We start from the raw sequence: 21989 nt of genomic DNA, 5'->3' as shown, positions 1-21989 counted from the left end.
AATATAGATTAAGATTTTAACAATTGATATTTTTATTTTCAGGATATGAGTCAACAAGTGGGTTTCTCGCCCCTCGATACTTCTACTGTACGGTCGTTTTACCAAGCTGGAAGCAGTTTTAAAACGCACCATTTGCCCACCGGCGTTAATCAGTTTATGTGCACCGTGGACAATATTCTGTCTCCCACGGAGCTCCAGATCTCGCCGTGCCTCTCCGAGTTCACCAAGCACGACATTAGTTTGCTTCAGGAAACAAGCGCTCTGATCAATATGGCAGAGCCTCTGCTCCCCAAGCTAGGCGACTTGTGCCTGGCTAAGTACTCAAAGGACAAAAAGTGGTACCGGGGTACTATAGAAGAGGTTCAGCCCAGTACTCATCATGCCACCGTGTTCTACATCGATTTCCACGACACCGAAAGTGTTCCCTACGATGATCTCAAAGTGATGCCAGAACAACTGCGCATGTTTCCGCTGCGCTCCTTTCGCGTTAAATTGCACAACATGAAATGGAATAGGAATTTCAACGATAAGTCCGTGGTGCAGTCCTTAAAGGCATGTTTTTGCAAATATACGGAGTTATTTGCCCGGGTTCACTACCCGAAGAACTACCATGCTAATAGGAGCGTTCAATCTGACGAGGGATATGATCTAATCGAAGTGGATCTGTTTGAAAGCAACAAACAACAGAAACTTGTATACCAGGCTCTTATCAACGACAGGATGTTCACAAAGAAAAAGTAAACAAAATTACTTGACAATTTTTATATATTTTATAATCAAAACAAAAATCATACTTATACAAGGAATTTCTCTGCGATACACGCACTTTTGTTTCATCAAATACTTTTCTAAAATTACATAATAGAATATGTATAAATTATTCATTTCATTGATCCCAGTTATGTTAATCATTTAAATACTTTCAATTGAATCGGGCCATATTTAACCGTAGAACTTAAAAACTTTTTCGACCACATTCCATTCTTTTTCTTCTCTTAATATTGAATGTTCAGAATACAAAAATGTTCAGAATATATTTAAAATTTCAATAAAAACAACCTGATTCAAACTTTTCAGAGGATTTATCATTTTTGTCCAAAACTCAGGCCCATAAACAATCCTTCAAAATGGCCTAAAGAAGCTGAAACTAATTTAAATAAAGAATATGCTACCTACATAGACCTTTTGAGGGTGCATCGTACCTAGTTAGTGGTTAGATTAAACATTAGTTTTGACTAAAGCTCGACGGTAAAGGGATTCTGAGAGTGATGGATCTTCAGATGCCTGTTGTGGGTGCTCTTGGTGGCGGAGCACTTGCCACAAATGGTGCAGGTGAAGGGTCGCTCGCCGGTGTGCATGCGCCTATGCTCAATAAGATAGTAATGCCGGTGGAAAGACTTGCCGCACTGATCGCATGTAAAATTCTTGGTTCCTTGGTGCTCGCGTCGATGCCGCATGTAATTGTACTTGCGGATGAACTTGCAGCCGCAGTACTCGCACGTATACGGCTTGATCTGCTTGTGCGCGTTGATGTGGTTCTTGAAATCCAGCTCGCGCACAAATGCCTTCGGGCAATACTCGCACTTGAATGGCTTGGCCGTTCGATTGGCATGTACCCATGAGTGGATCTTGAGGTTCCACTTGGTGGAGAAGCTCTTGTTGCAGATGGTGCAGTCGTACTGTGGATCCGTCGAATGCGTTGCCATGTGGGCCTTAATCGAGGTCTTCGCAAAAGTCTGCTTGCACATCGGGCATTCAATCGGCTCGGAATAATCGAATTTTTCCGAGTGCGCCAGACGAATGTGACGGCGGAGCGAATTCGCATGTACGAATCGATCGCAGCAGTATGGACAGCACTTTGGCTTCAGATCGTGTGTTTCCTTGTGCCACAGGAAGCGAGCCTTCGAGGGCAGGACTTCGCCGCAATGGCACACATACTCCTTTTTGCGCAGGATCATCTTGGTGTGCCTCTTTCGGTGCTGTGTTAGATTCGAGTAGCGTTTGAACTTTTTGCCTGTGTGTGGGATAAAATATATAAGTTACTTTACATTTCTGATATGTAAATGGGAGTTATATGGAATGACTCTTATTTCAAGGATCGAAAAAAACTTCCTAAAAGCTATTAACACCTCAATCATATCTTGCACTTACCTTTTATTTTTTAGATTTTCGTCACATTTTCTGGGGAATCCCCTTCCAGGATTGTGAAAAGTGCATGGGAGGACAATATGGCCCCCAGCGATGGCTATATCTTCGCCAATTTCCATCCGATTCTAGAGCGGAATGCCTTAAACGATTTGTAGATTGATTCTCCATCACTCTGCACCAAAATCTAGGAACAAAATATTTTTTATATTTTTCGTCATATTTTCTGGGGAATCCCCTTCCAGGATTGTGAAAAGTGCATGGGAGGACAATATGGCCCCCAGCGATGGCTATATCATCGCCAATTTCCATCCGATTCTAGAGCGGAATGCCTTAAACGATTTGTAGATTGATTCTCCATCACTCTGCACCAAAATCTAGGAACAAAATATTTTTTATATTTTTCGTCACATTTTCTGAGGGATCCCCATCAAGGATTGTGAAAAGTGCATGGGAGGCCAATATGGCCCCCAGCGATGGCTATATCATCGCCAATTTCCATCCGATTCTAGAGCGGAATGCCTTAAACGATTTGTAGATTGATTCTCCATCACTCTGCACCAAAATCTAGGAACAAAATATTTTTTATATTTTTCGTCATATTTTCTGGGGAATCCCCTTCCAGGATTGTGAAAAGTGCATGGGAGGACAATATGGCCCCCAGCGATGGCTATATCTTCGCCAATTTCCATCCGATTCTAGAGCGGAATGCCTTAAACGATTTGTAGATTGATTCTGCATCATTTTGCGTCAAAAATTGTTCCGAACTTGTTCCATAATATTAAACTGCTTTACTTTTATGGAAACATTAAAAAAATGTCTCAAACTTTCAATCAAAAGCAACCCGTTTTAAACTTTTCAACGGTGTTATCAGTTGTGTCCAAAACCCCGCCCATTAAAAAGTGAATTTTTTTTAATTATCCATAAATTGAATTTATTTCTTCCATAGAATGAGTTTTCTTCCATTAGATCTCATTGAAATTTGTAATGTAAGTTGTAAATATTTAAAATTTGTTTTCATTTGTTTCGTTATTATTTTAGCACGGATGCATGGTATTATGAAGTTTCATTTATACTTAAAAGATGGTGTGTTACTTAATGCTAGAAATTTTAACTAATTACTGCTTTAAACCATTGAAACAATCCTTTAAAATAGCCTAGAGAAGTTGCAACTACTATAAATGAAGAATATGCTACGTACATCGAAATTTTTATCCAATATGACAGTTGTGTTCGCTTACGTTCGATTGCTGGCAGAGGGGATTGATTGATCGCCTCCTCATTAGAAAAATACAAAATATATAACAAGTTATAGATGGGTATTCGTTTTCAGTGTATGTGTTTTTTCGCTCAAAATGTGCTCAAGTTTAGGGGGAAACTCGAATGTTCAAAAACCAATTGCGGCTAACTTAAATTAACTAGTCGGCATGCTTGGGCGGGCATGCACGATAAGTGATACAATAAGTGATAAAACTTAATGCGAACTAAGCTACATTAATGAAAGTATCGCGACATATGAATTAATCGATGTATATTGCACTGAACTAGGTATGCCATTTCACTAAAGTGTGTTTAAAACTAAAACTTAAATTAAATGGGATTAAAGCGGGCGAAACGAATACGATTCGAATCGAGAGGAAAAGGAAGTGAAGGGGAACACTTTCACATTTAGCTACGTTCTTAAACCACATCCAAAATGTATAATGAGTAAAATGTAATTATTGTGATAATTGTGATTTCTTGTTCTTTTTCCATTCAACAAGAGTTGGCATTCGCATATATGTAAACTATCCGTATAGTTCGATAAGTAATACTAATTTGTTTTGTTTTCTTTGTTATAACCACATACACACATTACACACATAGAAGAATCATGAACAACTACCTAGTTAATGGTTGGATTAAACGTTAGTTCGATTAAACCTCGACGGTAAAGGGATCGCGCGAGTGATGGATCTTCAGATGCTTGTTGTGGTTGGTCTTGGTGGTGGAGCTCTTGCCACAAATGGTGCAGGTGAAGGGTCGCTCGCCGGTATGCATGCGCCTATGCTCAACGAGATAGTAGTGCCGGTGGAAGGTCTTGTCGCACTGATCGCATGTAAACTTCTTCGTTCCGTGGTGCTCGCGTCGATGCCGCATGTAATTGTACTTGCGGATGAACTTGCAGCCGCAGTACTCGCACGTATACGGCTTGATCTGCTTGTGCGCGTTGATGTGGTTCTTGAAATCCAGCTCGCGCACAAATGCCTTCGGGCAATACTCGCACTTGAATGGCTTGGCCGTTCGATTGGCATGTACCCATGAGTGGATCTTGAGGTTCCACTTGGTGGAGAAGCTCTTGTTGCAGATGGTGCAGTCGTACTGTGGATCCGTCGAATGCGTTGCCATGTGGGCCTTAATCGAGGTCTTCGCAAAAGTCTGCTTGCACATCGGGCATTCAATCGGCTCGGAATAATCGAATTTTTCCGAGTGCGCCAGACGAATGTGACGGCGGAGCGAATTCGCATGTACGAATCGATCGCAGCAGTATGGACAGCACTTTGGCTTCAGATCGTGTGTTTCCTTGTGCCACAGGAAGCGAGCCTTCGAGGGCAGCACTTCGCCGCAATGGCACACATACTCCTTTTTGCGCAGGATCATCTTGGTGTGCCTCTTTCGGTGCTGTGTTAGATTCGAGTAGCGTTTGAACTTCTTGCCTGTGTGTTGGATAAATATGTTAGTCAGGTTCTATTGCTGATATTTCGCTGATATAATTTCACTTTTCATACTTCACTTACCGCATATCTTACACTTAAGAGGCGTTTGGCCTGTGTGCATCCGCATGTGCTCGACCAGAGCGCTACGCACCACGAATTTCTTGTCGCAGACATAGCAGCCAAACTCCTTCCACCCGAGATGGCGCTTAAGATGGAGTGAAAAGTTCTTCCAGCGGTAGAACTTCTTGCCGCAAGTGAAGCATTCGGCCGGATGCTCGGTGAGATGGGCATCGTACAGCTTTACTGACGGAAAGTCGGTTCGGCAGACGTAGCACAGAAAGATTGACTTCTCCATGGCCTTTTGTTCCAGCTCGTTGAGGTTGTTCCGCTCTTGGCCGAGCTTGGACTCATTGTAAGCGATGAGCATCCGATAAAGCGCTGCTAGCTTAGCAGCCGGAGTAGTCATGGCCAACGGTGGTAACACGATCTTTTCATCCAGCTGGCTAGGTGGCTTAAAATCACCCTCGCCATCCTCGTCTCCATCGCCATCCCCGATTCCCAGTAGTTCCGAATCCTTGACATCGGACAACAGTTCGGAATTGGCGTGCATTTGATCTACCTCCGTCTTATCTTGGCATTGTTCCTGCTTGATTTTCACAATGCCGTCTTTGGAGTCCTCTTGGAGGGCAGCCCCCTCTGCCGGTGGTAGGAGCATTGTTTGCTGCTGGGGTGGAAGCATTTCGGAACCTCCCACCTGCGGTTGGGTGCAGATGAGCCGACGGTTCTGACGGACATAGTTGTGCTCTCCAATCATATGCGCATTCCGATCCTTTAGCTTCTCGAAGATAGACGCGCAATGGGGGCATTTGTAGAGCTTGCGCCGGTGTTGTTTCCTTTGGGCGATTGCCATGGCAGCCGCCTCCGCCTCGGCAGCTGCCCGGGATGTCGAGGCTATGGGTGGACCTGCCAGCAAAGCCGAAGACGTGGAAGTGCAAATGGAGGAGGTGGTGCCCGCCGTTGGGTCAACATCTAACAGGTCGCTCTTTCTAGAACTGGATGAGGCCTCATCATCAAGCGCATTAAAGTCGAAACTGAAAGGATTGCAAAGATATATATAAATAATTACTTGAAAAGAAAGTTTAGAACTCACTGCTTTTGCTCTCGTGGCTGACCGCTCAGATCGTGAGAAGGAAAATAGTCCTGACGCCACTCTGGATTGTATCCTCCGGAAAACTGATTTCTAAAGTACCGCTGAGAAATATCTCCGTATACCTGAAAACGTACAAATGTATTTTCTGTAAGATATATTTTAGTAAACATGACTAAGAGTAATTACCGATTCACTCCATGAGTTTTCAACATCGCAGTTGCTCTCCTGCTCTGAGATTTCACCCTTGGCGGGCATCTTCTCGTCTGTACGAATGTTCAAGCCGCCCACCAAGCTGCTCTCCGTACCTGCTCCGGCAAACGATGACGACGTGGTCGATGTGGACGCAGAAGCCGAGGGCAGGTTGCTGCTGCTCAGCTGCTCCCGCTTGCAGGCGTCCAGATCCAGATATTTTGCATCGCCGTCCAGGGCCACACTACAGCAATCGACGGATGCCAGAGCAGCATTGAAGTTAGTGGGCTGGGTCACCACGTCGTGACCGTGATTATTTCCAGAAGCCGTACCAGATCCGGCACCCACACCACCTTGATTCTGTGCATCCTGGTCGTGATCCTGCTGATACCAGGACTGCGATTGAGTCTTAGCCACACGGAATGTGGCGTTCATTGAGTCGTGGTCCATGGAATTACTCGAAGATGAGGCCAGAGTGGCTGCGTTGGTGGCATCGCTCGCTCCATGGTGTTGGAGATTCTGCTGTTTGGAGAAGGAGTTGAAGTATGCACCGGTGGTGACTGTGGTAGTGCTTGTGGTCTGCTGGTGGTACAGGAAGTTAAAGTCCGGAGGCTGGAGCGCGGCCTGCACCTGCGCCGCTGAGGAAGCGTAGGAAGATGACGAGGATATCACAATCTCATCCACATCTAGGTTGTTGTTGTCTGGAAGGATGTATTCGTCTTCTGGCTTGCTTAAAGCTGCTGATTTGGAGGTGCTAGCAAAAACGGATCCGGCCGAGGGGAATCCGGTATTGGCATTCACCACAAAAGTGGTGCTGGCGGCAGCCAATGGAGGTGGTTGCTTCGAGTTGGCGAACTCCAGCAGGACGCGGGCATCATCGTCATTCGCCGCCGAATGGTGCAGCAGTTTGCGGCCGCTGTTGGTGGTCAGGTGCTTTTCCAGAATGCTACTGCTCGTTGGAGCCTCTACGTTTTCACTCTTCACTTGCACCAGATCTTTTGATATGGTTGGGTTGCTGCTGCTGCTGCTGTTGCTGTTGCTGGAGGAAGATGGGGTGTCAGTCTTTTTCGTCGCTGTGGCTGTCGCTGTTGCCGTCGCCGTCGCCTTTGGTTTAATGACTAATTTCTTGGGTCCACGCAGTTGCTGGGCCGGCGTAGAGAAGCGCTGCGGCAGGAGCTTGGTATTGGGATCTACTTCCACTTTCATGGGTGGCGGCTGCGTGAGGTCCTCGGCGGAAACGGATGTGGCCGCCGCCGAGGTACTGGCCATTCGAATTACGCTAGTGGTGGCATGCTCCAAGCTGGGCTTCTGCTCCAGCGGTTGCTGCTCCGCTTCATTGTCATATTCATCCAGCGGCTCCTCCTTTTCCACCTTGACCAATGGAATCGGAGCCACAGCGGCAAAGGGACGAGCTGCCCCAATCCGGCTGGACGCCACAATATTTCCCATTAGATCGAGGTACTCATTCATGTTAAGCGGAACGTCGCTGAGCACTGTAATCCGGTTCTTCTTGGACTTGGTAGTGGTGCTGGCGGATATGGAATTTGAAGCAGAACTGGAATGATTTTCTGCTAGATTGGATGGCGATGTAGCCGTTGCCGCCGCCCTGCTCGTTGAGGGAGCCGTGCTCAAGGGCGGAAGGGAAGCCGCTGTGGAGTTCGCAGTCTGATGATCCTTTTTCCGCTCCCGTTCCGGCTCGCTTTCGCAACCACTGCTGATGCTCATGAACTCCTCCTCGTCCGACAGACGCTTGGAGTTTCGCTTCGACTTCGTTTTGCGTGACTTTTTTGTTGCCTTGGTGCGACTTCGACTGTTCTCCTCTCGCTCATCATCCCCATCATCGTCCTCCAAGGGTGCTTCGTGGGTGTTTTCCTCAGCATCTTCCTCCTCCTCATCGTCCTCGTCGTCGTCATGGATATGTAGGACACTCGGCGGCGACTGGTATATACGCTCAATCACCGAGAACTCGCCATCCTCCTTTTCCACGCACTCCACAATGTGCTTGGGTGTCTCCTGGACAATGAAGTCTCCGTTCTCGCGTTCCAAGTAGTGGGCCACCGGCGACTCTGCGTAGCGCAGCACTGACGAAGATGCCGTCGACGAGGCAGGCGAGGGGCAGGCCACAGCCGCAGCGGCATTAAGCAATGCGCCGAAGGGGGAGTTGGTCTGACGATGTCCGCGCATGCTGGCCGACGTGGAGTTGGACGCAAGCGAATGCGTGGAGCTACAACTGTTGCTGGCTCCTGAGCCAGAAGCGTAGGCCTGCAACCCAAGCGGCTGATGCTGTTGGTGCAGTCTGCCGGAGGGTTGGTGCAACGTTCCCAGCAGCTGGGGGTTAGCATGCGTATTTAGATTTGGATTCTGCTGATGCCCTAGGCTTTGGATCTGTGCTTGCGACGGCGGTGGTGGGGGATTTAGGAAAACTTCCGTATGAGCTTTGTTCGAAACAAGCTGCTTGCCAGCTGCAGGTCCTACTGATGATGCCGCTGCTGCTGCTGCTGCTGTCGGTGGTGTCAGGGTTAGGTTGTGATTGTGGTGCACGGTTACGTGTGGTTGTTGCGGCTGTAGCTGATGTTGCTGTGGCTGCTGTTTGTTTTGGTTGTGCTGAGATCGTATTTGACTGATAGCGGCTCCATAGGCGGGAGGAGGTTTCACGTGGGGCGGCGAACTGTTTTGTGTAGCGTTTGCCGGCAGTGCCTGCTGCTGCGTAAAGAGCTGTAACCGAAATTCGCATTAATTCAAGGACAATCTATTTGTAGACTGTGGGAAATTACCTGCAGCGGCGGTGGTGGCGGCAAAGCAGTGGCGTAGGTGTATTTCAAGGCTGGCTGTTGCTGCTGCTGCTGTGGAGGCTGGTGTTGCGTTGACGGCTGCTGTTGTTGATGCTGCTGCTGTTGTTGCTGCTGCTGCTGTTGATCGGAAAAATGTGCCTGTTGCTGGGGGTTGGTGAGAAAGTGCTGTTGGGGCACTTGGGGAATCACCAGTGTGGCTGTCGGAGCGTTGCCTCCACGCCCAAATATCGGTTGCTGTTGCTGGGCTTGATTGAAGCGGTAATCCGGGGTAACCAGAGTCGGTTGGTACAGACTGCTGCTGGACATGCTGCTTGTGGTGGGATGTGCGGATGGGTTGGCTCGCGCCTCAGTCGGGGGCGGTGCGCATTTCAGTGCTTTTATCGGTGGATTGCTCAGTTTGTTGCTATTTGGGGACTTGGAGCTGTTTGCGGCGGAGGTAGTGGTGGCAGTGGCGGTGGCGGGCGTTGATAGAGTTGAGGAGAGCGGTGGCGGCGGCGCCGGCGGCGTCTGTACCGCTGGTGCCGTTCCAGCTGATATGGATTTGGCTGTCACAACTGGTTTCACTTCGACATTTAGAGGCGTAATAGCTGTTTTGTCATCTATTACAATGGTTTCAACACCATTCGCTGCACCACCACCTGATCCTCCACCGCCCCCAGCTCCTGCCAGCATAGCGGCCGCCAGGGCACTGCCGCCGCTCCCAGATCCACTTCCAACGATCGTCATTTGCACCAGTGCCTTGATCACCTGCTCCTTGGGATGAGTCTCCAAGTGATCGGAGAGATTCATGCCCGCGTGCAGGTACAAGGTGCACACGGGGCACTGGACGCTGTTGTCGACCATGTTGGCGGATGCTTGAATTCTGAATCTCAGTGATAACTATTAACTTCTTCTGTTCCTCGTTCCTCTCTCTCGGCTCGTGGAGGGAGGGAGGGCTGGCCTCGGTCTCTAGTGCGACGGATCACTCGGTTCGCTGCCGCTCAGAGTCATAAAACGCTCAGAGTTTCTCTCCTTGGTGGGGCGGCCATTGTGCTCTGAATCCTCCTCTGGTGATCCGACTCGTGCGAGCTGCAACCAAGAACAAAAAAGAAATTCAGTTTGTGGAATCACTCGTGCCAGCGCCAATCTGCGCTCCGATATCAGCCCCGCGGTGAGTAAGTTGATACACCAAGAATGCGCCGCCCAGCGATCCGTCGGATCAGTTGGCAAGGAATGCGTGAAGCTTAATCTTAACGAATGTGGAGTTTGGCCCCAAAAGGTGGTGGAGGGGATTGGTTTGAGAGGTTTCTGTAAACAAACTGTGGAATAACTACATTTCAACAAACTCTTGTCCAATCACCAAAAAAACCATAAACTTTTAACTTTTACGATTTATCAACACATTTAATTTAATTCTTACTAAAATAGTCACCAATTAATCACTTAATTGTTGCTAAAAAATGTTTTCTAATCAAGTCACTCCTCTCATAATGCGGAAAATATTTAATTCTAAAACCCTCCACAATAAGGACATGTGTATTCGGACAAATATCGAATGCTGTGTGACGAGTCGGTAGCTTCCAAGTGGGAGCAGCATGGAAGTGGCGGATTGGAATGCTGGCCATCGCAGAGAACTGAGGTAGGTGTGAGGTGGGACTGAGACAACTTCTGGAGCAGCTTTTCTGAGCGAGCACACTGGGCAATGGGCAAGAGTCACAGGAGGATGCAGCAGCAGTGGCATATGTAGGAGAAGCAGAAGGAGAAACAGAGGAAGAGGCAACGACCCGGCCCCGATGACGAGTTATGGGTTCCTCTTTTTCTCATTTAAATTTTTTTTTTATCTTATTGTTTGTGGGAATCGCGAACTTTTGCTTTTATTTATAGCATATTTATTGTTTGCTCGCCTGTTTATTTTAATTTTTTTGGCATGACAGTCTGAACTGGGGGTCTGCAAGGGTTGCTGCTGCTCGTCCTCCTCCTGCTGACCAGGGGATGGAGGGCTGTACATGAACACGGCACATGCAGATGTACCCATGTTTAAACAGCGGCAAACAAATGTCTACGTCTGTTGCTATTGATTTTTCCTTTCCAAAGGTTACACACAAACACACACACACACACCCACACACACCCGAAAATGTGTATGATATGAGCTCCGAAGAGCAGAAAGTGCGTGGAGCACGAAATCACTTAATGAATGCGTTTAAATTTCACAATTAAACACTAATTTCACTGGAGGAGGCCCGCAGGTTGTCTTTCTGGTCGTGCCCCTCCAACTAAAACAGAAATACTTGCGGGTAAAAAAATACAAACTAGAGCCTCAAAATATTCCAGTTCTTTATTGTTTTTCTTTCTTTTCATTTTTGGAAATTGTAGCAGAAACATGTGTATATTAAGAAAAGAAAAACCGGATATTAGGATGATGTACGAAGGCCTACACTCGGCCGTTCAATACATACAGATCGAAGACATTTTTTTGCAACTACAGTGATACAATGATAATTGTACTTGCTGTTGAAGATTACCCCACAAAGAGAATAGAGTTGCAATTCTTTTTTATATTTTTGCTTCAGAATGCTAATGCGATAACCCGTGGTGTGTGTATGTTAATGTCAGTGATCTTGGCCACAGAGTGTGTTTTTTTTTTTGCTTCTCTTTTCCGTTTCTCATAATTACAGGCACACACACAAACACACACACACTGAGAGGTATACCCCGAAAGTAGACACAATTTAAAAATGCACATAATTCCGCTTTTGTTCGCTGGGCTGTGCTGCCATTGAATCGATTTCGATTTCGATTTCGTCCATGGAAGCGGATGACAATTATTCCAGAGGAGAAAGAGAGGACGCCAGGTAATTGCAGCCCGTTCTGGCCCGTCTGGCCGTGCCTGGTTGCAGGTATCCTTGAAAAGAGTATGCACCTGATTCAGTATTATTATGTGCGAGCGCTCCTTCTGCTTCTCCACCAAGCTGTATGAGCTTTTATATGTTCAAGTTAAAATGCGAGGCCATCGCTGCGTTTATCTCCGACTCTCGGTCCGTCCGTGTGTTTGTACGAGTGTGTTGAGTGCGTGTGCGTGTGCGTGCGCCTCGGCTACACACAAAGTAAAATTTTCAATCGCGCTTTGCATGCATTATTCGACCGATTTTCTCGGCAATTCTTTTGGTAACCGATTAACTCCTTTCTTAACTACACTTTGGTGCGCAATCGGAGCCTTTTAATCAACTTTTTACTTGCAAAAACCGTTTAATTCGTCTTCACCTTGCGACAAGAAAAAAATTACAACACCACAGTGTTGCCAGATGTGTGGAAGTAGAGCTGGAACAGTAATCCATGCTAGCATTGATTGTTTTAAATCGATTTTTACCTCCGGCCATCGATTATTATTTTCATTTCATTATTACTATTTCTTTTTTATAAAATAACTGCTTTTGGGGGATATATTAAACAAAGTTGATCATTTGAAAACTGTAGATGAGCATATAAAAAATTCTATAATTTTTACAGGCTTTAGTTGGGATGCTTGATTATGCGATATAAGAAGACATACTTGTATAACTTTCAGAGATATTTGCAAAATATGTTAGAATTAAGGCAATGCATAAATTTTAACCTATTTTTTCCGATTTATATTGTGCTCTCATCATAAAAATAATAATTTAAAATTATATTAAAATAATGAAGCAGGTTAAAATGGCGAAAAAGGCTAAAACGACAACACTATTTGGCTAGCGTTTTGTGGTAATTGTGTTTTTAGAAGAAGAAGAGTGCGGCATCGGCTTCTGAAAGTTTCTCAGCGGTTACTGAGTTTTTATAGTCAAATAATAAGGATTAATAAATATTTAACGAGATGGCAGACAAGGCGCAGGAACAAAGTATCATGGACAAGTCCATGAGGTCGGTCTTTGTGGGCAACATACCCTACGAGGCCACCGAAGAGAAGCTGAAGGAGATATTCAGCGAAGTTGGACCGGTGCTGTCTCTGAAGTAAGAATTGAATTCTAGGGCTATATCCTAAGAAGAATGGAAAGTAATCCTCTTTTTTGACAGGCTGGTGTTCGATCGGGAGAGTGGCAAGCCCAAGGGCTTTGGATTCTGCGAGTACAAGGACCAGGAAACCGCACTGAGCGCCATGAGGAACCTGAATGGGTATGAAATCGGAGGTCGGACACTGCGCGTGGACAATGCCTGTACGGAAAAATCGCGTATGGAGATGCAGCAGCTACTGCAGGGTCCCCAGGTGGAGAATCCTTACGGAGAACCCTGCGAGCCAGAGGATGCCCCAGAGTTGATCACCAAAACGGTGGCTTCCCTGCCACCGGAGCAGATGTACGAGCTGATGAAGCAGATGAAGCTGTGCATCGTCAGCAATCCGTCGGAAGCCAGGCAAATGCTAATGCTGAATCCGCAGCTGGCCTACGCCCTGCTCCAGGCGATGGTGGTCATGCGCATCGTAGATCCGCAGCAGGCCCTGGGCATGCTCTTCAAGGCGAATCAGATGCCTCCTGTGTTGGGCGGCAATCCCCACCAGCAGCAGCAACAACAGCAGCAAATTCCCATTCCCCAGCAGCAGCAGATGCCGCAGCAGCCGCCACCTCAAGTTCAGCCCATGCCTGTGCCTGGTCCCGGTTTCAGTTCCAATGTCCACTCCAACGATATTGACCTACGCATGGTCCAGGGTGGACCGATGCCCATGGATCCGAGGATTATGGGCCGCAATATTGACCAGGACATGCGCCAGGTGATGCCTAATCCGGTGCCACCACCGCTGATGGATCCAAGGACCCGAGCCCAGATGCCTGCCCAACAGCCCCAGGTTGCCCCACAGGTTCCGCCCCCGGCTCCCTATCCTAGCGATCCGCGTCAGCGCCCGATGGATCCTCGTTTAAGAGCTGGGCCGGGCCAACAGCAGCAGCCACCGCCGCAGGTGATGCCCCAGGCACCACCGCCAACGCAGCAGCAACAGGCTGCCGCCCAACAGTTGCAGAGCCGTTTGGGGGCCCATGGGGTACTGCCGTCGGATGCTTCTGATCAGGAGAAGGCGGCTTTAATCATGCAGGTGCTGCAGCTATCCGATGAGCAGATCGCCCAACTGCCCTCTGAGCAGCGTGCCAGCATCCTCATGCTTAAGGAGCAGATTGCCAAGAGCACTCAGCGATAATTTACAAAATTGCAACAAATATTTCAAATCAATAAAAGAACATTCTCACATTCGGAGATTTATTTTGTTTTGGAATGGCGAGCTGATCAGTGGGCCGAGACTAGAGTCTGATGCAGTTTCTGCACCGTTGTACTGAGCATCTGTCGCAGGACATCGTCCTCTGCACAGTGGACAGCCTGGAAATTAAGATGAGTAGTTTAAAAGATGATCTCAAAGAAGTGGAATTCATCATACCAGTGTGTCCAAGTTAATTTCCGCTCGCTTGCCGCTGACAACTACTGGGAGCAGGTCGCCTTTGAACATTTTGGGCACACAGCTGTCGCCAAAGGTGTCCTGTAAGGTCTCGATGAGGCACTCCCTGAAGCGGGAATCCTCGGACTTAGTCTGTTTGGTGGCACCTTTTAGGTTGGTGCCGCCCAATTCCGATTGCATGATGCATGCCAGCACTGCATCCGCATATACATCGTTCACATGCGTCGCCTGCCACTCCATAATAATGATCTTCTGCTCCACAGTCAGCTCAATGCATCCGAAGACCCTTAGTTTTCGCTCTGGCTCCACAACTTCGACGCATCCGGTGCCAATACGATCTAGCAGGAGCTCCAGAGTGGTCAGGGAGCTGCCCCAGGGAATCGACTGCCGCTGGGTAACCACCGACATGCTCATGTCAGTGTATTCTGGGAAAGAAGAGGCATAAATCGTAATATTCAAAGACTTACACTAGGATTAAGGTACTACTTACTGCCCAGATCGGAGGGAGCCAACAGGTGGTATTTAAAGTCCCGCTTAACCAGTACACCTGAGAGCTTGCTTCCCACCTCGGGATTCTTGGCGGCTAGGTTTCCCATTACCTTGGCAGTTTTCTCGCCCCGGAAATACAAATCCACGGCATGGGTATTGCGCGGGTTGTAGAACTTAATATCCGTACTGGCGTCCGCCTCGTATTCGCGCTGCAGCGCCAACTTAAGGCGGGACATCTCATTCTGTTCGCCGTGAACCAAAACGACATGAGTGGGCTTGAGCATGCGGATGAACTCGCTGGTCTGCTGGTAGTCTGTGTGGGCAGAAAATGATATGTAGTCCACGGACATATTCAGGGGCAGTTTCTGGCCGGACAGGGTTGTGATCTCCTCGGGTTCAGACAGTATAGTTTTGGCCAATGTCCCCTCCACACAATAACCGGCAATGATCACGCCGTTCTTGGGATCTGTACACCAACTTTCGAAGAGCTCCCTAGACAAGCCGGATTGCATCATACCGGGCGACGCCATGATAACACACGGTCCAATGTCTTCAAAGTGGTCAATGCCCTTCAGATTCGAGATGTGCCGGAAGACAAAGGGATTGTTGACTGCGATCTGTCGTCGGATTCGATCGTTCATGGCATTGATGTACGTCTGATAGACGGCCATGCACTTTTTGGCCAGCGAGGAGGCATAGTAGATGGGAATCTCATGCAGATCCGGATTCTGGGACCAAAACTCATCGAGGATGAGAAGCAGTTCCTGGGCTCGGCCCAAAGCGAAGACAGGTATCAGACACCTTCCACCTTGCTGCACTGTTTTCTGCACCAGCGATGTAAATCGATTCTCACGATCCTCGCGCTTCTCGTGGATGTGGGTGCCGTAGGTAGACTCTGTAATCAATACATCGGGCTTCATTGGCGGCACTTCGGCTGCCATTAAATGACGATCCTCCTGGCGGGAGAAGTCTCCGGTGTACAGAATCTTAATACCGGCAATTTCAATCATAAACATGGCAGCTCCGAGCACATGTCCGGCATTGTATGCGCAAAAACGAACACCCATCACGTCCCGTTCTTCATGGAAGTTGATGGTCTCGATCTTCTCCATAGAGGCCTCCAGATCAGCATCTGTATACAGCATCTGTTCGGTGGATATGTTACTGATCTTGATGTAATCTGATAACATCCAGCGGTAAATGGCCTTCGTGGCATGGGTCATAAAGCAGCGTCCCTTAAAGCTGGTTTTCATTAGGAACCATGGCAGAGCTCCACAGTGGTCCAGGTGAAAGCTGGAAGGGATTTTTAAACGGATTTTGCTTGTAAGACACTTTTTGACTCCCAATTAGTGAAGGTACATACTGCGAAATAAACAGCAGATCGATTTCGTCCGCTTCTATGAGATCCACATAGGGGAGAGCATCCATCCCAGACAAACCTGGATGAATGCCACAGTCGAGCATGATCTTTTTCCCCTTGAACTCCAACATGATGCAGGAGCGACCCACTTCCTGGCCAGCGCCGCTGAAAGAAGGAATAATTTCCCAATAGTTTTCATAGCTTTTATGGTCTTAACTTGACATCTCTTACAGGGGCTTGATCTGTAGAAGATCACTCTCTTCATCTGGCACTCGAGCATCACTTGTCGGCTGCGTCATTCTGTCAAATTTATTAAAATAAACAAGAACATAAAATTCACAAATCGCCGGCAATGAAACAACGCTACTTCAGTGTGACAGCACTTTCCATCAGTGATAACTTATCGATAAGTCCAGGTGATTTTGATCATTAGGCGGGAAAAAAGTAGAAGGATTAAATTTAAAATTAAATATAACTCTTATAAATGAGTTTCTTATTTAAATTTGTTCACTATAAAATCATTACTTTATGTCTTAAGATATAAGAGTTAATGAAAGCACAAATATGTTTTGCTTTGGTAATTGTTATTAGTCATAGTTTTAATAAATAAATTACTTGAAGATATAATATAGTAGTAAATTACATCGTTTAACTCAAATTTATATAAGAAACTAATAAAATCTCTCAATTTCCGCTTTTAAAACTCTACATAATTTTAAAATTGTTCTTCTCATTCATGACCTGGCAATACTGGCGCCATTGTTTAATTCACATACTCCCGGACTGGTCATACTGATTGCCACACTAAAGGCGAATAAATAAAGAAATTAATTTGGACAAATGGGAGGATCAAGCTATGATGGTATGTTCTCTGATCGCATAGTTCCATAAATGTTCAATATTTACCCGATTCTTCTGACAGTGCTGCGCAAACAGGCGAGAAGCCTGGAAAACGAAATCGACCTGAAGCTTGTGGCATTCAGCAAAATTGGAGCAGGTAGCGGTAGCGGAGGAAGTGGAGCTTTGGGAGGCGGTGTTGACACATCACCGCTGCTGGGCGAGCATGTCTTTGACTCGCTATCCGAGGAGATCGAACAAATGCTGGAGAAGGTTCAAAAAGAGCAGTTAATCGGATAACGACGCATATATTTCATGAATCACTCCATTTTTAGTTGTCCTCCCTGAACGAATCAATGTCAGACCTGCCTGCTTCGGGGGCCGCCGCCATGCACACGCTGCAACGGCACAGGGAAATCCTGCAGGGCTATCGCCAGGAGTTCAACAAAATTTGCGCCAATCACACAATGCGCATCGAGCGCGAGGAGCTCCTTCGCGGCTCTGGTCTGGCCACTAGCTCCGGCAGTCCCTCCATCTCCGGCTTGAGCAGGCGGGAGATGTATCTGAAGGAGAGCGGTCACCTGAGTAGTGCCAGCCATTTGGTGAACGACCAGATCAATATCGCTATCGAGACACGAGATCACCTGCATGCCCAACGCCAGGCCTTCAAGCGGCTGCAGACCCGTTTCAACGACATCTCGAATCGGTTTCCGCTGATTTCCAGGTGGGGTAAAGCATATATATTTGGTATTTTACGTGTAAAGTATTATCTTTTCATACGGTTGTTCTTTCCGTATAGTTCCACCCTTTTTTATCTTTATCTTTCAAATGAGTCAACATTCAATAACTAAAATTAGACATAACATTGCTTAACTTTACTTTTACTTTATTTGATGAAAAGGTTTTCACTCATTGACCATTATCTTTTATCTTTTCAGTCTTATTCAGCGCATAAATATTAAAAAACGACGCGATTCGCTAATCCTGGGCGCGGTGATTGGATTCTGTGTTATCCTGCTGCTCTTGTACGCCTTCAACTAGTGTCTCTCCTGCCTTCGGCCAAAGATAGAGCTTGTACCCCACTCCAGTACGGACATCTACTATTTTCGTTTGTTTTCTCCAACGGTATATGTGTATGATTAACTTGTGATAGCAATAAAATGTATTATATAAGACGAAGCACCTTGTGCCAAAGCCTTCATCTACAAACAATCTCAAATCTTCAAAAAGGGTTCAAAACATCAAATACAGATACACAAGATTATATTTTTTTAAAGAAGCCCAGTGTTTCACCCTCAAAGAATGGCTGAGAGTCAACCCGAAGAAGTGTCCCAGGCCGCTCCAGCTCTTGAAGCAACTGCTGAAGCGGCTTCTGTCGCTGATTCTGCTCCTCTTACTGGGGCTTCCGAAGAGGCTCCACAGGAGGAAGTTGTTGGGGAGCAGGTAAACGAGGTTACAGGGGAGGGAGAGACTTTAGGCGATGATGAGGGGAAAATAAAAGTGGAGGAGCAAGAGCCGGGAGAGCCTCGAATCACTGTAAAAGGACTTCAGGATAAAAACGAAGAACGCAAGCGCTTGAAGCTTGAGAGGATTAAAAAAAGGCTCGAGTTTGAGGATGAGAAGAAAAAGGCCGAATTAGACTTAGTGGAGGCCCAGAAGCCGAAACCAGTCATGAAGTTGGAGGAGAAGTCTTCGGAGAAGGGTTCCTATAATTCAGAGACTGAGGGCGCCGAAGACGGTCTCGGCGAAGACGACATTGACGAAATGAAGGGAATTATAAATCAATATGATGACTTGGAGATGCCGGAGTCCCCGGAGGACACCCAAGATGAGAAAGTTGAGTCGGACAGCGAGGACACTCCCTTGCCGAGATTGGGTACCTCCCTCAAGGGGGAATTTATTCGTACTTTTGACAGTCTGCCGAGCATTTCTGATATTTCGCTGGACATAACGGAGGAGCCCACCGAACCCGAACCTCCTAAAGCAGAGTCCCCCACCGGTTCCGATCATGGAAACTTCGTAGAGTCTGGACAGGAGGAGGGAGCGGGAGAGGGCGAGTCAGGGGAGTCCGAGGGCAGTCAGGCTGGTGGAGCTGCTGCTGCCACAGGAGCAGGATCCGAAGAGGAGGCTAGCTCAGAGGAGGAAGACTTTTTTGAGGATCTCCCTGATGAACCGGAAGAGGAAAAGCGACCCGTTGTCGATGAGGAGCCGGACACAATGGCCATGTTTGCCGAGGTCGCGGAGGTTCACGTTGAGGACAAGAGGGAACCTACACTTAAGGTGGAAGAGCCCTTCTGGTATCGCCTTACCTACGATTTTGTACACCATCTGATCAACATGGTGGTCTCCAAGGTGGAATCAATTGATAACATCGCCAAGTTGATGGACAAGCACAAGTTGGTCTGCGCTCTGCAGCAGGAGGTAGACGACTTCATGGTCGAAAAGAACACAAACAACTCCCTCAACAATGTGGTCTGCGACTACTATCGGCGCCAGGGCAAGTTCCAGAACTTTGCCACCCTAACCCCGGAGGACTCGGACAACGAGGCCATCCGCTATATGGCAGCCCTCAATCTGGTGGACTTCCTTATGGAGCGCGTTAAGACCTTGAAGAGCAATCATTTAAGTGCGGCCCACAAGGCGATGTTGGAGCTGAACTCCCTTTCGGTCCTCTCCTACAGCGAGGAGCAGTATCTGGATAACTTCATGCGCAAGACCCTCGTCCATCGGGACATGGAGAGGCTACGTCGAGCCCTGGAATATGATATGAAGAAGATGTTGGAGATGCGTAACCAAATCAGCCAGAAGCGCTATGAACTCAACCTAAACCTACACGCTCTGGCCTTTGTGGACGAAGTGGGTTCTTGTCATTAGAAAGCATCTCTTGTTTCTTAAACTTCTTCCACAGAAAGTCACTAGATTTGAGAGGGTCACAGATACCTTGACAATTTCCCAGCTACTGTGCGCCAATGAGTCTATTATTCAGTTGAGCAAGTTGCTTGAGGGTATGTCTGGGCTCTCCAATATAACTTTATATCCTTATCCTATCCGAACTTACTCCCACAGAAAAGAGCAAGGATGTGGCTGTAATGCAGTCGAATTACAAGAAGTCAATGATCGAGGAGACCTGCATCCGCGAGAAACGGGATATGATCTCCTGCTCCCTGTCGAAGGCCAAGAAAGAGTACAATGATCTCATAAAACGTCGCACCGAGCTGCGGAAGTTGCTGACCAATCTACAGGCGGTCCACGCCAATCTGAAACTTCAGCGAGCCCAGCTGGAGGCCAAAGGAGGACTACTCTTCAAAACGGCTCTAATGTACGACTATGACAAGTGCATGGCAGACGTGGTATCTAAACGCAAGCGTATTGTTGGCCTTAAGAAGACCATTTCGGATTTTAACAAACGCATTTACGTGATTGAACAAGGATTCAACGAGCAGTCGCCAAATTAATTTGAGTACAGTTGTAATACATAATTTTCTATTTTCACACAGACAATATAATTGTTATTGAGCTCAAATATCTTCTATGCTGCCAGTTTTGTTTTTATTGTTTAAAATATACTTTAATTCTTATCAGAGGTTTATTGAATCTTCTCATTTCAAAAGTCGTCCTTTTTCCCGCTAGTCTATCGGTCATAATATATTTTAGTATTTTTTGTATATCGATAACAAAAAATCATTATAAAAGGCCGTCTCTAGCAATCAGCTGTGAAGCGATGTGATAATAATTTCGTTTTCTTTTCCAAACACGTTTGACCCATTACAAAATCCATTTTTTCTGAATAAAAACATTAACTGTGATTTTATACGGAGATGTCCGTGTTGCCGAACGCCGGGATAAATGCTCAGGCAGCCCCGAAATCTCGCCTCTTTGATGACGCCGATCTGGACAAGATGGCCATGCAGTTTGTTGGGAATATGCAGCGCTACCGCGAGAATATTGTAATCCCCAAGAGCAATGGGCCTGTAAAAATCAAGACCAACGAAGAGAAGTTCATCGAGACCGCGGTGGAGAGCTGTGGCTTCAAATGCGCAATGGCCTGTGTTATGGGTAAGTCTACAGTGGGCATTAAACCGGAGCGATTTAAAAAAGTGGATATGAAATACAAATTTATATGCATTCTTTTTCTTAAATAGGTTATGGTTTGGGAGCTGCCTTGGGTTTGTTTAGTGCCTCTGTCAATCCCAACATGGCTGATCCTTTCGCGAATGAGAAGAAACAGACGGCTCGTGAGGTTTTTCGGGAGATGAGGGGAACCACCCACTCCTATGCCAAGAATTTTGCCCTGATCGGTGCCGTGTTCTCTGCCGTTGAGTGCACCATTGAAAGCGTAAGTTTCCTCTTTAAAGGACAAAGATTAGATGCATTTTTAAACATATTTTTTTCTGTAATCCTTCAGCATCGAGGAGTGACGGACTGGCGAAATGGTACATATGCTGGAGGCATTACCGGCGGACTGATTGGCCTGCGAGCGGGCATTAAGGCGGGCGTAATCGGAGGCCTAGGATTTGCAGCCTTCTCCACGGCCATCGACTACTATATGCATTCTAGATAGGCTTTTCTTTTGGTTACCATGTATCGTATAAATGTTTGTTTTCAACTAACGTGCGTTCTTTGAAACTTTGCCGCCAAGGAAATGACTGCATCACGATTGGTGCTCCCCATTTCCGCTGCATGGATGGGGTATGGTCAGGGAGCCCTGACATTTACAGTGCAGCTGCCAGCCATTAATAATGCTCTCATCAAAAGGCACACATATTGTATCGTAGGCTCGGCTGTGTGGCATAAACAATGTGCCACAGTCTCGATTTCAAATTCGGCCAGAGTGCCCCCGACCGGTTTTTGTTTGTTGCGGTGGGGACTGTGTCCAGCCTGTGGGAACGTGAATCTCGATTCCTAGCAGCAGCACCAGCAGTGGCATTCGAATTTC

The 21989-nt window shown here is 46.9% G+C and overlaps 8 protein-coding genes across 13 annotated transcripts in view; 5 read left to right on the top strand and 3 right to left on the bottom strand.

Annotated features, from left to right (window-relative positions):
• LOC6499703 overlaps positions 1–1069 on the top strand; it is a 53926-nt gene extending 52857 nt beyond the window's left edge. For all 4 annotated transcript variants that reach the window (XM_032449923.2, XM_032449922.2, XM_032449924.2 and 1 more), the window contains one exon: positions 43–1069. In XM_032449923.2, coding sequence (XP_032305814.1) covers positions 43–741 — 699 coding nt within the window. In that variant the 3' untranslated portion in view covers positions 742–1069. The remainder of the gene's footprint in view (positions 1–42) is intronic.
• LOC6500881 (gastrula zinc finger protein XlCGF67.1) lies at positions 1002–2084 on the bottom strand. Of its 3 annotated transcripts, none has more exons than XM_032449927.2 (2): positions 1203–2084; positions 1002–1147 (listed from the first exon to the last, which is right to left on the bottom strand). In XM_032449927.2, the coding sequence occupies exon 1, from the start codon at positions 1956–1958 to the stop codon at positions 1236–1238; it is 723 nt and encodes a 240-aa protein (XP_032305818.1). In that variant the 5' UTR covers positions 1959–2084; the 3' UTR covers positions 1002–1147; positions 1203–1235. The 3 variants fall into 3 exon arrangements, with proteins under 3 accessions (XP_032305818.1, XP_001954098.3, XP_032305819.1); XM_001954062.4 differs by having other exon boundaries at positions 1002–1141; XM_032449928.2 differs by having other exon boundaries at positions 1002–1436; positions 1483–2084.
• A 1071-nt stretch (positions 2085–3155) lies between these two features.
• Positions 3156–12301, bottom strand: LOC6500880. Its single transcript, XM_001954061.4, has 6 exons — positions 11875–12301; positions 8955–10040; positions 6178–8895; positions 5992–6113; positions 4923–5932; positions 3156–4841 (listed from the first exon to the last, which is right to left on the bottom strand). Exons 2-6 carry the CDS (start codon positions 9813–9815, stop codon positions 4063–4065), a joined length of 5490 nt encoding a protein of 1829 aa, XP_001954097.3. The 5' UTR covers positions 9816–10040; positions 11875–12301; the 3' UTR covers positions 3156–4062.
• Positions 12302–12665: 364 nt separating this feature from the next.
• On the top strand, positions 12666–14171 carry LOC6499704 (cleavage stimulation factor subunit 2). The gene is made up of 2 exons (XM_001954060.4): positions 12666–12941; positions 13005–14171. The coding sequence occupies exons 1-2, from the start codon at positions 12805–12807 to the stop codon at positions 14113–14115; spliced, it is 1248 nt and encodes a 415-aa protein (XP_001954096.1). The 5' UTR covers positions 12666–12804; the 3' UTR covers positions 14116–14171.
• Positions 14137–16624, bottom strand: LOC6500879 (cleavage and polyadenylation specificity factor 73). The gene is made up of 5 exons (XM_001954059.4): positions 16448–16624; positions 16220–16381; positions 14858–16149; positions 14350–14792; positions 14137–14291 (listed from the first exon to the last, which is right to left on the bottom strand). The coding sequence occupies exons 1-5, from the start codon at positions 16513–16515 to the stop codon at positions 14202–14204; spliced, it is 2055 nt and encodes a 684-aa protein (XP_001954095.1). The 5' UTR covers positions 16516–16624; the 3' UTR covers positions 14137–14201.
• Positions 16625–16936: 312 nt separating this feature from the next.
• Positions 16937–18232, top strand: LOC6499705 (Golgi SNAP receptor complex member 1). The gene is made up of 4 exons (XM_001954058.3): positions 16937–17078; positions 17139–17326; positions 17389–17777; positions 17992–18232. Exons 1-4 carry the CDS (start codon positions 17057–17059, stop codon positions 18092–18094), a joined length of 702 nt encoding a protein of 233 aa, XP_001954094.1. The 5' UTR covers positions 16937–17056; the 3' UTR covers positions 18095–18232.
• A 108-nt stretch (positions 18233–18340) lies between these two features.
• On the top strand, positions 18341–20576 carry LOC6499706. The gene is made up of 3 exons (XM_001954057.4): positions 18341–19909; positions 19962–20058; positions 20120–20576. The coding sequence occupies exons 1-3, from the start codon at positions 18356–18358 to the stop codon at positions 20506–20508; spliced, it is 2040 nt and encodes a 679-aa protein (XP_001954093.1). The 5' UTR covers positions 18341–18355; the 3' UTR covers positions 20509–20576.
• Positions 20577–20748: 172 nt separating this feature from the next.
• Positions 20749–21663, top strand: LOC6499707 (mitochondrial import inner membrane translocase subunit Tim22). Its single transcript, XM_001954056.4, has 3 exons — positions 20749–21109; positions 21196–21389; positions 21459–21663. Exons 1-3 carry the CDS (start codon positions 20872–20874, stop codon positions 21612–21614), a joined length of 588 nt encoding a protein of 195 aa, XP_001954092.1. The 5' UTR covers positions 20749–20871; the 3' UTR covers positions 21615–21663.
• The last annotated feature ends 326 nt before the right edge of the window (positions 21664–21989 follow it).

Source organism: Drosophila ananassae, chromosome 2L (assembly GCF_017639315.1).
Source record: "Drosophila ananassae strain 14024-0371.13 chromosome 2L, ASM1763931v2, whole genome shotgun sequence".
Lineage (NCBI taxonomy): Eukaryota > Metazoa > Arthropoda > Insecta > Diptera > Drosophilidae > Drosophila > Drosophila ananassae.
This window is presented reverse-complemented; position numbering and strand designations above follow the sequence as displayed.

What these genes read in the sequence shown, in the direction of transcription:
- LOC6499707 (XM_001954056.4), top strand. Translation starts at nt 20,872, where the DNA reads ATGTCCGTGTTGCCGAACGCCGGGATAAATGCTCAGGCAGCCCCGAAA. An exon ending in CGCAATGGCCTGTGTTATGG is followed by an intron (nt 21,110 to 21,195) that starts GTAAGTCTACAG and finishes TTTCTTAAATAG; the next exon opens with GTTATGGTTTGGGAGCTGCC. An exon ending in TTGAGTGCACCATTGAAAGC is followed by an intron (nt 21,390 to 21,458) that starts GTAAGTTTCCTC and finishes GTAATCCTTCAG; the next exon opens with CATCGAGGAGTGACGGACTG.
- LOC6499705 (XM_001954058.3), top strand. Translation starts at nt 17,057, where the DNA reads ATGGGAGGATCAAGCTATGATG. An exon ending in GGGAGGATCAAGCTATGATG is followed by an intron (nt 17,079 to 17,138) that starts GTATGTTCTCTG and finishes TTCTTCTGACAG; the next exon opens with TGCTGCGCAAACAGGCGAGA. An exon ending in CGGTTTCCGCTGATTTCCAG is followed by an intron (nt 17,778 to 17,991) that starts GTGGGGTAAAGC and finishes TTATCTTTTCAG; the next exon opens with TCTTATTCAGCGCATAAATA.
- LOC6500879 (XM_001954059.4), bottom strand. Translation starts at nt 16,515, where the DNA reads ATGACGCAGCCGACAAGTGATGCTCGAGTGCCAGATGAAGAGAGTGAT. An exon ending in CTTCTACAGATCAAGCCCCT is followed by an intron (nt 16,382 to 16,447) that starts GTAAGAGATGTC and finishes TCCTTCTTTCAG; the next exon opens with CGGCGCTGGCCAGGAAGTGG. An exon ending in GATCTGCTGTTTATTTCGCA is followed by an intron (nt 16,150 to 16,219) that starts GTATGTACCTTC and finishes AATCCCTTCCAG; the next exon opens with CTTTCACCTGGACCACTGTG.
- LOC6499706 (XM_001954057.4), top strand. Translation starts at nt 18,356, where the DNA reads ATGGCTGAGAGTCAACCCGAAGAAGTGTCCCAGGCCGCTCCAGCTCTT. An exon ending in CTCTGGCCTTTGTGGACGAA is followed by an intron (nt 19,910 to 19,961) that starts GTGGGTTCTTGT and finishes CTTCTTCCACAG; the next exon opens with AAAGTCACTAGATTTGAGAG. An exon ending in GTTGAGCAAGTTGCTTGAGG is followed by an intron (nt 20,059 to 20,119) that starts GTATGTCTGGGC and finishes TTACTCCCACAG; the next exon opens with AAAAGAGCAAGGATGTGGCT.
- LOC6500880 (XM_001954061.4), bottom strand. Translation starts at nt 9,815, where the DNA reads ATGGTCGACAACAGCGTCCAGTGCCCCGTGTGCACCTTGTACCTGCAC. An exon ending in AAAACTCATGGAGTGAATCG is followed by an intron (nt 6,114 to 6,177) that starts GTAATTACTCTT and finishes GTACGTTTTCAG; the next exon opens with GTATACGGAGATATTTCTCA. An exon ending in TCTTAAGTGTAAGATATGCG is followed by an intron (nt 4,842 to 4,922) that starts GTAAGTGAAGTA and finishes TCCAACACACAG; the next exon opens with GCAAGAAGTTCAAACGCTAC.
- LOC6500881 (XM_032449927.2), bottom strand. Translation starts at nt 1,958, where the DNA reads ATGATCCTGCGCAAAAAGGAGTATGTGTGCCATTGCGGCGAAGTCCTG.
- LOC6499704 (XM_001954060.4), top strand. Translation starts at nt 12,805, where the DNA reads ATGGCAGACAAGGCGCAGGAACAAAGTATCATGGACAAGTCCATGAGG. An exon ending in GGACCGGTGCTGTCTCTGAA is followed by an intron (nt 12,942 to 13,004) that starts GTAAGAATTGAA and finishes CTTTTTTGACAG; the next exon opens with GCTGGTGTTCGATCGGGAGA.